The 14,059-nt window shown below is 37.5% G+C and overlaps 1 protein-coding gene across 2 annotated transcripts in view; it reads right to left on the minus strand.

The window, feature by feature from the left end:
• The window catches only part of LOC138701029 (sodium- and chloride-dependent GABA transporter ine-like), a 394,240-nt gene that overhangs the window by 265,529 nt on the left and 114,652 nt on the right, over positions 1 to 14,059 (minus strand). The window contains exon 1 of one of the 2 annotated variants that reach the window (XM_069827550.1): positions 13,221 to 13,501. The exons of the other annotated variant lie outside the window; for it this stretch is intronic. Coding sequence (XP_069683651.1) covers positions 13,221 to 13,486 — 266 coding nt within the window. The 5' untranslated portion in view covers positions 13,487 to 13,501. Of the gene's footprint in view, positions 1 to 13,220; positions 13,502 to 14,059 lie in introns of those variants that run through there. 2 annotated transcript variants of the gene reach the window in all.

Here is a 14,059-nt window from a genome sequence, read left to right on the forward strand (position 1 = left end):
CCCAAGTTCTTCCTATATTAGCATTGGAAATCCTACTACTCCAAGACATCACCACAACCTATTTTTACTTTTGCATATGATAGATGAAATGGGAGAAGGTGCAGTGTGTTGGAATTATAGAGGGAAACGGGAGTACCCCGAGAAAAAAACCCTATGCAACGTCTGCTATACCCTCCACAAATTCGATCTGGACCTTGCCGGGGATCGAACCCGGACTGAATGGATAGAAAACCAGCGCGCTAGTACTTGAGCGGGCGAGCGTATTCTGACTTCAGCTGCTTAGTGCAAGGATTCGATTCCTTTGTCTAGCGCGGATAGCGGCGTTTCTCTTTATGCGGACCTGTTAGATTGACAATTTTCAGTTTCTCCCTTCAAAATTTCTCTAGGTTCCTTCAATGGAATGGTGAAGAACTGAGTGAGACAAGAAGGCCAACCGGCTTGGAGCTCGCACAGATTCTTTTCACAGTCCCATATTCCCTTGGAAGAAGCGAGCAAGCGTTTCTTTAATATTATTTTTTTCCCTTCCTTATTCTCATTTGATTAATTTATTCATTTATATAAATTTCCCGCGTCTAAGATGTTTCTGCAAGACCATTGACAATGAAAACTTAACTGTTGTTAGAATCAGGAAAATATAAAATTCTATTCTTCATGAATCTGCGAAATTTATGGCACTTTCATAAAAAAATCATTAAATAATTGCGGAACTGAATGAAATTGCAGAAAAAATATAGAATATTTGAGGTAGGCAAATGAGTCCCCATTGTAGCTGGAAGTTAACCTAATCCATCAGTGGATAAAATTATGAGTAAAAATTCTTTCGTATTTTCGCCGTTCTTTAAATTTTGCTACAAGTCCTCGTTTGATAGAAAGTAGTTCATTCGAAACAAAAATTAGTTTTTTTCTTATTAAAACTGTTGCTTAAATTTCCTTTACGACATTCTAGCATTATAAACAGGTTATTACTACATCCAATATCGTTCGTAATCGGCTTATTATGGCACGCGTGCCAATAATAGCAATGGCGTATTCGCTATGACGTAATACCGGAACGCTTGGGTCGAGATGCATGTAACTCGTCTATCTTTGCTTACCGCTTCTACGCACCGTGTAACAATAAATGAAATGTAGACACAAGGTAACGTAAGCTTATCATTTATTTCCAATCTTTAACAATTTTGTATAACTTTTCTAATATCACATAAAACAATTCTGTGGTTCAGATAAACTATATTAACAAAATAAAGGAACATTTGTAACATAAAATTTGATACCTAACCTACAACTAGAGTTTGTAATACCTGCAAGATCAACCATTTCTCTGTATTCATTGCCATGCCAGGAGCATCTAATCGATACGAACATTATAAAGACTTTGTCAGCTATGGAGGATCTATAATTTATTTCATACAATTTATAATGCTAAGATGCCATAAAGTGTTGTATCCAACTCGTGGATAATCTCATTATGACACTCGTGAAAATTGTTGCATTCACTATCGTTCGTGCGACAAACTTCATTCATGCCATAATCATCAAGATTATCCACTTGTTGCATAAATAGCTATTGTAGCAGTTACATAAAGTAATTAAATATTTAGATATACACTTGTTATGTAATCAACATTTTATCACAGGTTATATTCCTCACAGAACGATCTCGAACAGAATTACGCAGCAATATTGGTTGAGTGTTATAACTGATCGGTACCAACTATGACATGTTACAAGATAACTAATTCACAATTTTATAGCTTTAATCCAAAGGATTAAAGAATCGAAGATAATGAAAGTTGCAGTATTCATATTTGCACTTCTAACTGTATAATTTTTGTGCATTTGCTGTTTCATTCTTCTAAAACAATCAACATTTTTAACACGAACGCTGACATTTTGAATCTTTCAGTTATTCCAGAGACAAAACGATATGCAATAACCCTGATCACACACGCACGCACGCACACACAGATTATATATATACATATATATATATATATATATATATATATATATATATATATATATATATATGAGATTGGCAATTCCCTTGTTGCAATGGTAACATAAAAAGAGAACTAACACCACAGCCTCCACTATCGAAAATACATTTTTTGGTAACGATCGCTAGAGGGTAGTACAGTTGCAAGGCATTATTCCATGCAATACCATAAGGGTTATAGAGTGACTTCTTTTGCAGTCACTGGATGGCAGCATGGTGGAACTGATAAAAGTTGTCTTCAAAGTCCATTAGGCTTATCAGTCTGTTATATGTGATCAAGGACAATAATTCGTTTTACAAGAATGAATTGAGAAACTACTCAGCAAGTTTTAAAGTAGCAAGTGTAAGTGTTATTCTCATCTGTGACTCTAATGGTAGAGTTCTTTGCTAATAATTCAGGTTCCATCTGTGATTTCATTAGAGAAGTGAAAGTGTATACTTATTTTCCATAGAGGCTTGAGTGTGTGTCCCTTTTCCTAGGCTTTCCTGTATTATCTAAAGCGGCTGCTAGGTAAGTTAAGCATGGTCAACATAGCCCCGGGTAGAGGGCGGCAAATTCATAGGAACGGCAAAATTTTTAGGAAAGATAAAAAAAAATCGAGTTGTAAATAAATGTTCGATATTTTTCTACTTCGTAGACGTCTGCTTTTGATAGTAGCTTATGTTAAATTGTTGTTACATGCCACTTTTATTTTTAGTTTCACTAGGCCTACCAAATATCTAATATTTGCATAGTAATTAAATAGGTGGGGAGTGCAAGATTTTTTCGGGCTCATGGGCGGAAGCCTACAGTCGCGCTCAAACCTCCTGACGTTTGCAGGTGTATCCGTTTATGGGCGGTAGCCAATAGTGACAGCGCTGCATTGCAACATATGGGCACGCAGATTCCGCATACTCGCCACTTAGAAAATCTCAAAATCAAATAAAAAGTGCGCTCGGAAATTGGTATGTTGTAGGGACCCTGCATGTATACATGATGGAATGTTTAATGTTTTCTGAACACATAGAAACAAAAATCACATCATTGGTTCCAATTTTATGGGTTAGTAGAATAAAACTGTACTGTACTTAATTCTTTCGGAAAAAAATCATTTATAGTTGTTTGTCGTGCACGTGCTCTCCAAGTCCTCATATTTATCACACTTCACTTTTCTGAGCTTACATCCTCCCGACATCGCAGCTGCAGTGATTGAGTCGCGATTTTTTTTATTATCGTCCTTAATGTCGATGATGGAATTCCTAATGGATCAGAGAGTTGTTTCTGATTAAGAGTACTGTTTTCATCGTACTTTCGTAAGATTTCCAATTTTTCCGACACAAAAAGTGATTTTCGTATAACACTCATTGAATCACATTCACAGACACTACAGTACACTAAAAGACAACAAAATAACAAGCAAAAATTTCCATTCAATGGCCAAAATGTTCCATTCCTGTTACAATACATTGCTGAAAATTACATCGAAAATATTCCACAAAAATAGCGTATTATGCGGGACTTGAGCGCAACAAACGGGGCATTTTATAAAGGCGTTATAAGTTACATGAATATATATAATAACAGCTATTTTTGCAAGAATATGCTTTGACAGCATGGACATAATGCTATTTAGGGCCCGTCAATTAATTTTTACAGAAAATTACTATTTCAATTCAAGTCTCTAATTCAGTTTATATTATCACGCTGCGCCTTTGTGTTATTCGACAACTTTATTAATCCTAATAAAGGAAAACTATTACAAAAGCCGATATAAACTCAGCGAGTATGATTATTTACGTCTGACTCAACTAATTTTTCTATATTTTGTGACTTTTATTTTCATTCGATGCAATGTGATGATAATATTGATTATTATTATTATTATTATTATTACTACTATTACTATTACTAGTACTATTACTATTACCATTACCATTACCATTATTATTATTATTATTATTATTATTATTATTATTATTATTAAGAAGCCTTCTGCAACTATCAAACTAATCTCAGGTAAAGGGTCGCGCTCCACAGTTTTAAAACTACTGCCGCTGAGAGGCAGAGACGGAGAGAGTAGTTGTGACAACATCGCGCTCGCATGTTACTGTCGCTCGCGAAACGTCAAGAGGTTTGAGCGCCCATTCACAATGAAAAATATACGTAAACGTGGACACAGAAGCTTACGGTCAGATTATGTAACGGAGATTGAGCCATTCACAAGGATTTACATAAACTTTAACATTAAATATGATGTTAGACACTAACGCTAAAGTTTGCAAACTCCAAGCTTTAATGTTCACGTTGACGTGAGTACAGAAGCAGAGACAGACAGACATAGAGACAGAGACAGAAAAAAACACTATCGCACTGCAAAAGAACAAAAGGTCGCGCTAAAATGGATTCATTTGCTGAGAAATTTATTATAATTATTTTATTTCAAAGTCATCGTTTTTATGAAAAAAAAAAAAAGACAAATAATATACTCGTAAATAATTTGTTAAAAGAAAATAATTATATGAAATAAATAGCTTATGAAATGATATCTGAAGGTTCAGTCGCCGGGGATGTTCGCCTGGGACAGGCGAGTCCATTTAATTACGCCAAGGGGTGCTTGGGTTAGTCACTCATTTGCTTTCGGAGAGATCGGATGTCATGCGTGCGGTACAGCAGTATGTTTCTAGTACAATTAAGTTGTACTGCATTCCTTTACCTACCGCTCGCCCTTATCTCTACTCCGGAGCTCTCCCCACTACTCCTATTACTTCCCCTCTTTCGCGTCGCCGAGCTGTCAGGACTAAATAATCGGTCTGTGTGTTCTAATTATAACTTTAAGAATATACTGTAGTATCTTTCCACGTTATGAAAAAATGTGAACATTATAGGCAGCACTCCCAGGATAGATATGATCGCATTCCAAGACTATCAGAGATGTTTCATAATTGATCCTAGAATTCGTTTCGACTTGCAAGAGCCAGCCGCAAGATGTCCGTAAGGAAAAACAATTAATCTATTAAGTAACTTAATCTATGAGCCAACAATTCCATATTATATAAAGAAATACGCCTATCAGCTAAAACGGAAGTCATCAAGTTGCAACATAAGGGTCCATCCCCGGGGGAAGAAAAAGAAAAGTTAATTTCTGTAAGGCTTTCCATTTGCTGTTGTTTAGTCAACTGTCCGAAAACAGGTCTGCTATCATCTGTAATTACCCATGTTTGTTTACTGGCGTTAAAAGGTTCAATTGACTTGTCAAGAAATCACCCGAGATAAGACATCGTTATCTCTGCAATGTTCACACCTGTAATTTTCTTTTTCCACGACAGGAGTAATGTCGGTTCTAGGTTATCAAAATCGGAAGAGAGATATAACATTTCCTCCGTAGGGATAGGCAGTAGTATTTCTCTCCCTAAGAAATAGAAATATACCATGAACTTTAATCATAATAATTCCTGAAACAAAATGCGACAATTTTCTCCCGGTCGTGGAAAAAATATCGGGATCGAAGCATAATTTTTATCTCGATACAGTTGTAGCCCTAGGGATAAACCCCTCAGCAGACTAGTCATGTTCCTGTCCGAAAGGAAGCACGATAAGCATTTTTACTGTCCCCTTGAACATCTATAGATCTGCGTCGGAAACGAATCCACGAATTGGAATATGCCTTGAACTGTGGGCATGGAGATCACTAGGTCTCCAGTGGTCATTAACTGATTTGCACTGTGCATCTACCTATAAAGTGTGGTAACTGAGCAGAGGTGCAGTGGCGGTATCTCTGTTTTTAATGAGCAAGACATTGGACACGATTTGAATAAATGAACATTAAATTTATCATTGCATTATAATATTATTTTATATATTAGATATTCAAACAGAATAGGACATTAAATAGCGGCAGCAAAATTCTTACATATTACTGAACAAATTTCAATTAAATACGTTATATTCAAATTAATAAAATCCTTTTATGTATCTATAAATTAAAGACATTGCCACTACATACATAAATATTACTTACTTACTGGCTTTTAAGGAACCCGGAGGTTCATTGCCGCCTTCACATAAGCCCGCCATTGGTCCCTATCCTTAGCAAGATTAATCCATTCTCTATCATCATATCCCACCTCCATCAAATCCATTTTAATATTATCTTCCCATCTACGTCTCGGCCTCCTTAAAGGTCTTTTTCCCTCCGGCCTCCCAACTAACACTCTTTATCCATTTCTGGATTCGCCCATACGTGCTACATGCCCTGCCCATCTCAAATGTCTGGATTTAATGTTCCTAATTATTATGTCAGGTGAAGAATACAATGCGTGCAGTTCTGTGTTGTGTAACTTTCTCTATTCTCCTGTAACTTCATCCCTCTTAGCCCCAAATATTTTCCTAAGCACCTTATTCTCAAACACCCTTAACCTATGTTCCTCTCTCAAAGTGAGAGTCCAAGTTTCACAACCATAAAGAACAACCGGTAATATAACTGTTTTATAAATTCTAACTTTTAGATTTTTTGACAGCAGACTGGATAATAAAAGCTTCTCACCCGAATAATAACAGGTATTTCCCATATTTATTCTGCGTTTAATTTCCTCCCGAGTATCATTTATATTTGTTACTGTTGCTCCAAGATATTTGAACTTCCCCACCTTTTCAAAAGATAAATTTCCAATTTTTATATTTCCATTTCGTACAATATTCTCGTCACGAGACAATAATATACTTTGTCTTTTCGGGATTTACTTCCAAACCTACATAAATATGCAAATAAATTTTAGGTTTGAATGGAGATAAATAACTGAAATAAGAAACTATAAATTGTTTATGAAAGAAACAATAAAAATAAATATTACTACTATATATGTGAAACACGAATAGAAGTTTACTTAACAATGGTAGCGATTTTCGAGATTTTTGGATCCTTTTTTCACCCACCAACCATAACAGTTCCAGCCAAAGTTGTCCTTGGATGTACAGTAGTTCCTTCATAGATGAGTATGATAGGGGGAGCGCGAAATTTTTAACACCAATGAATTTGCAGGACGCCTTTCATTATTAAACATTCAGTTTCACTGTCTGATCAGCTTCATTTACTTTGTTTGTTATTAATATAGCAATAAGAATAAATTAAATTTCAAATTGTAAGATTGTGTCTATTTTTTTCCGAAATCATTGTCTTATTATATCCAATTAAGAAAGAATTATATAAATTTATATAATGTATTGCATTGTGTTATAAAATTTGTATATGATAACAGTGCAAATGTAGCCCAAATAACCTCAATGTTTATTGCAAATACAATAAAATAATGAAGCTTTAATAGAGACTAATATCACGTAATAATGTAGTAATTTCCTTCAGCCTATTTAGCAGAAGGAATGATCAAACCATTGCAATGTTCTATAGTATGTATAAATTACTGCACTTACACCTGACTGTAACATCTGCCGTGGTTCGAATAAAATTGCATTATGGCCTAAGATTTTTGGAAACGGAACTAGTTCCGAAACAATGCAATATTTTGGGTAATTATTACGTTGTCAGACGCTTGCTGTTATTTCGGAATTGATCTTTGGAATTAATACTTCCTTGGAACAGGAGCACTCGGAAAAGTTCCTGAAAGAGAACACTTTCCCCAACACAATGCTATGAAAATCTTAAAATCTGACTCCTTACATTCAAGTCTTGAATTCGAGAATAAAATTCCTCCCGAAGGAGACGACGGCCGTTGAGACGTACTACTTCTATTCAAATTGCATCCAGCTTCTACCAAGAGTCGCTACGGAACGGGAGATAGAGTTGCATAATGTCGAGGATGAGGTAATGCCACTTGCCCTGCTCGGGAGCAGTGTTGAGCGCCCATGCTCGCTTTCGGCAGAGTTGATGATCACTGGACGAAGCCACAGAAGAAGCTCAGGCTGTAGACGCGTTTACCTATTGATTCGGAGCTGCTCCCGGGCGTGCGTCCTGTTTCTACTTAGACAATTTTTTTCCAAATATCATGTAATAACATTGCAAATCTTCCATCTCATCTCGTCATATACTGTATATCAGCAATTCCATCGACGCTACATAATCTAGGAGTTGATACAGTATCGTTAAATAACAGAACATAAAACCATAAAACCACGAATGTTAGTTTAATTATCCTTTTGAAACTCTCTTCTATTTCCATGAAGAGTGAAGTGATACTAATAAGAGATCCAATATATTACTATGCTGATTTCCGCTATTTCGTAATAGTCTAAATTAATAAATTAGTTCATTGCAATGACATTTTTCTGTCAAGTCTGTCACTTTGTTCCGAACAAAAGTCACTATTATTCTAATATCAAATGACAGCATGAGGGGGATAACGGAAGAAGGTGTCAACTTAGTTTTGACTCAGCCGTAGTTGACGGCTTTTCACCAGTGATCCGCGTTTGCTTTCCGACATAATTATTCTAAAGGGTTTGCGGTGAAAGTGGTAGAGGATTCTCTTTCTCATGACATTGTTGTGTAGACTTTTCTCCATTTTCAGTAGGCCTATATCATCAACTATGTATAGATTTTATAATTTAAACAGTTGGTTAAAATTACCACCAATTCTCCACTGTTATATCATTATTATCATCTTATGACTTATGGAAAGTGTCCAGCCTGTCAGTTAACGTTAACATGCTCTTCAACATAGGGAGAAATGTCATATCTGACAACGCTATTTAAGGTGAAAACAAGAAATAAAAATGAACTACCTATTTTTCTTGTATTCAACACATTTAGTCTGCATTTGTGAGAAATTTGGCCAAATTACACGGTCCAGGTCCATTCTGCAGTGTCAGCACAAAATTGCAATTGCTGCTAACAGTCGAGTAGCGTACATTTCTAATTTCAATACATGAGTGGACATTTATTTCGACACCTGCTAACATAATGTTTTTATTATTATGATGTACCAAAGTACATATATTTCCGTGCAGGAATTCTGTGAATTTTCCTCTGTTCTACCCATCCTTCATCGTAATGTTTTTATGTTAATAAACTTCATTAAACAGTACCGTTCCCTTTGCAAAATGAAAGGTCTCTACACAAAAAACAAACAAGTTCTCGAACAATAGGCATGAATTGAAGGCAATGCCAGCAGCCACAAGAAACTGTCATGGCTAACTTGCAGAATTGCACATTGGTCAGTAGTGGGAAGTGAATATACGATTATTTATTTAGCGTTACTTCCGTAATCTTGAGGAAAAGTAAGCTGATATTCTCGGAACATAAAGCTGAGGTCATATACAGTGAAGTCCACATAAAATTAAAACGAAACTAATTAAAAAATAGAAAGTTTTCCAAGCAACCAAATCTATTCGTCCATGAATGTATCGCCTACTCACCTGTCAGTTCATCTGCACACAAACGCATCTACCCACCTACCTACTAATAGATCTACTTACCTACCGTGGCTCAGTTCGCAGAATGCTGTTTAACACGGATGCACAAAAAATCTACTTGTGCTGAAGTGTTTAGGAGTGCTCCATGTTGCGCCCGATAAGCATCTACGCCTCTACATCTCTATACTCATCTGTCCAGCTGCTCACCTACCCATCTGACCATCTGCCCACCTACCCAACTGTCCATCTGCCTACCTACCCATCTGTCCATCTGCTCACCTACCCATCAACTAACCTACCCATATGTACATCTGCCCACCTACCCATCTGTCCATCTACCGACCTACCCATCTGTTCATCTGCCCACCTACCCATCAGCTACCCTATCAGTATGTCCATCTGGCCACCTATCCATCTGCCCTTCTACCCAACTGTCCATCTGCCTACCTGCTCATCTGTCCATCTGCCCACCTACCCAACAGTCCATCTGCCCACCTACCCATCAGTTAACCTATCCATATGTCCATCTGCCCACCTACCCAACTGTCCATCTGCCTACCTGCTCATCTGTCCATCTGCCCACCTATCCAACCGTCCATCTTCCCATCTAGCCATCGATCCATCTGCCCTCCCATCCTTTGATTCATCTGTTCACCTACCCATCGATCCATCTGGCCACTTGTCCATCGATCTACCTATATCAAGCGGATCATTCATCCATCTACCCATTGGTCCATCTGCCCACGTATCTATCGGTCCATGTATGCGTACCTTTCCATCTATCAATCATACGCAGGAAGAGGCAAAATGAAAACAAATCATCTAAAAAAGAGCAACATATAATTTTTGTTACTAATTTAACCCACGCCATTCTACAAATAAAAAATCCACACCCTTCGAGTATACAACCTTAACAAATATTCTGGAATGTATTGACCTAGCATCGGCATGGTTGGTTGGCCTTCTATGCCCGACTTGCGGGTTCGATCCTAGGCCAGGTCGATGGCATTTAAGTGTGCTTAAAAGCGACAGGCTAATGTCTGTAGATTTACTGGCATGTAAAAGAACTCCTGCGGGACAAAATTCCGGCACACCGGCGACGCTGATATAACCTCGGCAGTTGCGAGCGTCGTTAAATAAAACATAACATTTTAACATTTTATTGACCTAGCATTAGATGGGGTGATGGACGTAGGCTGGTAATGGAATGGAATTTACGGGAGAGGCACTATGGCCCAGCGTCCACACCTGTGGAGTAACGGTCAGAGCGTCTGGCCGCGAAACCAGGTGGCCCGGGTTCGATTCCAGGTCGGGGCAAGTTACCTGGTTGAGGTTTTTTCTGGGGTTTCCCTCAACCCAATATGAGTAAATGCTGGGTAACTTTCGGTGCTGGACCCCGGATTCATTTCACCGGCATTATCACCTTCATCTCATTCAGACGCTAAATAACCGAAATGTTATTAAGGGTCGTAAAATAACGTACTTAAAAAAAAGTATGGCCCAGCATTGCGATCTGTTACGATCTATTGCGCTAATCCTCAAGCTACGAGCATTCCCAAACTCACACTGGCTGACTACATTAAGGTTCGCTGCGTACTTAGGTTTCGAGCAGGTTTCGTCCCTAGGACAGCCCCCTTCGTGCATCGCCAGGCGGCGATCGGGGAATGCTATGGAATGTTGACGAAGTGGAGAAATGTTAACGGAATCCTGTAGATGCTTAATATAGAGAAAAACAGGAGAATCCCGAGAAAAACCCCCAACTGTGACCTTGTCCATCACAAGTGTCACTATAGATTGTCAGATTGATCAGGTCTCGAACTCGGGCCGCCTGCGTGACAGGCCAGAAGTCCAGCATTGCCAACTCCAATTTGCGAGAAACCACTGCATGATTACAAAACACACCAAATATGCCACAAAACCCACCAGATTTTCGTTCCTATAGATTTTTTTTTACAATTCATTGTTAAATAATGCGCAGATAAGATGTAACAGCATGAATAATCATTAAAAATTATAACATACACCACTCCGTGTTAGTACAGCCCTAATTTCAAAATTGACTGAAATTCCCATCCTACTTCTCATTTTGGTTTAATGATAAATAATTCTTCGAATGCACTTCTGAATTTCACCAAGCAAGACACAGACCCTAACATTGATGGCGCGAGCTCGGCAATTCTTTTAACGGGGATTTTATTTGAAAACTTTGTACTAGAAAACTTTACAAGTACAGTAGCAATAATGCTGAAATTTTTTCGTTTCAATAAGTTCATCACGTGTCCCTATACTTAAAAGTTTTCAATAACTTTTTGGGTTGTATTGAATTAAGAAAACCTTTATTTGTTGTAGAACATAATGGAAACTTAGTCTAGCAACATTTTTCAGTATTTCCATACAATCACAAAGTCTTTTCAGCAGTTGCTTGATCGGAGAAACAACGAAAGAAACGCGCCGTCATCGAATTAATTTCTCATTTTGTGTATTAAGCAGTGGCGTAGCATGAAATTTTGAGCAGGGGAAGCTAATTCAAGTTGTCTTTCATGCAATATGAGAAAACGTATTACAAAAATATAGTCTTAAAATAAATAGTAGTCAATGTCAAGTCAGCAGTCGAAGATTGGTTGGAACCTCGTAAGTAACACCAATAGGGCATGACCTCAAATGGTACGTAGTAAAATATGATTTCACGGTTTACACATATCTCTAACAAATAGACAAGTATACGTATAACATTCGCTCACTCCCTGTCATAGAGGAATCACAATATTAACGGCCAATAGATACAGTACGTAAGTATGCGTCTGTCTTTTGGTTGTGTCCTTCATTGACAGCAAGGGAGTCGGCCATTTGTTCTTTGGATCACACTTTTGTTCATAAGTCAGTCTTGATTGCCCTAAAAATTCAAGTAAATTGGTGTCAGGAACTGTTATTTCACTCATTATTTATTATATCAGCCACAATGCACACTAACACTTCAAATGAACACAACTGACGAAAAGGGATAACTCGGAAACTACTTATTTTCAATGTCAAAGCTAGCTTCTTGCTAGCCTTGCGACCAGAATAGTTTAGTTAGAAAGGGATGGAAAATCTGCGGGGTGGGTTACACAGAAGAATGAGTGTAAGAAACCAGTCTGCTTGGAAGTTGGTGTATGCAGGCTTCTTGTTTACTGCTGCATCACAAATCATCCTGAGCTGCCGCATCACAATATTTAACGCGTAAATATAAATTCTATTAAAATTAATAAATAATTTTGTCCATAGACTGCAAGTTTATTATGAAATTATTATTAACTGGGGAAGCTGAGTATTAAGCTTACATTGACGCTACGCCACTGATATTAAGAATGTTCTGTTTTCAGTTTCAGCCATTAGATTGTTATACGGTTAACTGCAGAATACACTGACAGCCATCTAATATTGCAAGACAAGTATTTTGAAAAGATAATGAAAGAGTTGTAAGTGTTTTATATGCAATCTGCCTTACAGGTGTGTTTGAGAATTATTGCAAAATCACTCAAAAATCTTCACTGACATTAAAATAAACTAGATTTCTCACTGCCGTAAGTTTAATGAATTTTATCTACTGACAGAGGACCAAAAAACTGGATTTAGTGGGTATACCACCGTATTGGCAACAGTGCAGAGGTCTAATCACTCAGTCACTACAGGAGTGACGTAAAGTGGGACTCCTATAACATTAAGTCGACACGAACCGAGAGCTCCATCTAACAACACATACCGTCACACTAACAAAGCACAAACATCCATACTTCAAAAATAATTAGAAGCCACGACTGTGGTTATCGTGCAGCGTCCTAATCACTGCGTGTACCACGGCCGGCAGAGCAACGCTTCTGCAATATTCTAAATACGTACATTTTCAGCAAGGCACATGTTGAAGAGCGCAGCACGTACTCGTCGCACCTGCAAATGCACGTTAACTGTAGTGTGAAACCGTTTTCATCGTCTGGCGTCTGGACTTGGAATGAGTAATTCTGAACGAACGTGAATAAACAGTGACACGACGCTTTATAGCGAGGCTGATGCGTGATGACACCTTCTCTCAACAGTGGAAAATTTATGCTCTCCAAATAGTATTGACTGTCAACAAATTCATGTTTTAAATTACATTCTTTAAACATTTGCACGTGGTTTTGCTTCTGCAGTTCGATATTTATCCTTTATCGAGAAGATGTCACGCAAGTTGCCTACGCTATAATGAAAATTATATAATTTACATTGGTCTACACAACTTTTTCGCAATAATGTGTTGTTCGTATATAACCTCTTACTAAGACCTGTTACTAAATCTACGTATTATTCTATGAAAAGATTTATTAAATCTACATACTTAGACTTCAACAAACAAAATTTGATAACACAATCTGAAGGGAAAAAAAATGGAACTCTCTGCATCATAATCCACAGTTAATTCCCGATTTACCACGCAAATCGTCTGTAGCTGCATTTAGATTGGCAACAGGCCATTACTTTTTGGCCAAACACCTGCATAGAATTGGAATATATCAGTCCCCTAACTGCCCATTGTGCAACTCAAACCAAGAAATGGGTTCGGAACACCTCAAAATCTGTGCTTCAGTGGCTGGCCATGATAATATCTTTGAAAAATATTGGAGTGCAAGAGGTCAAATGGCTTTATTGTCAAACGCCTGGCATTAGAAAACAACAACTTTAGTGTCAGTAAAATTAGTAGT

This window comes from Periplaneta americana, chromosome 1 (genome assembly GCF_040183065.1).
Source record: "Periplaneta americana isolate PAMFEO1 chromosome 1, P.americana_PAMFEO1_priV1, whole genome shotgun sequence".
NCBI lineage: Eukaryota > Metazoa > Arthropoda > Insecta > Blattodea > Blattidae > Periplaneta > Periplaneta americana.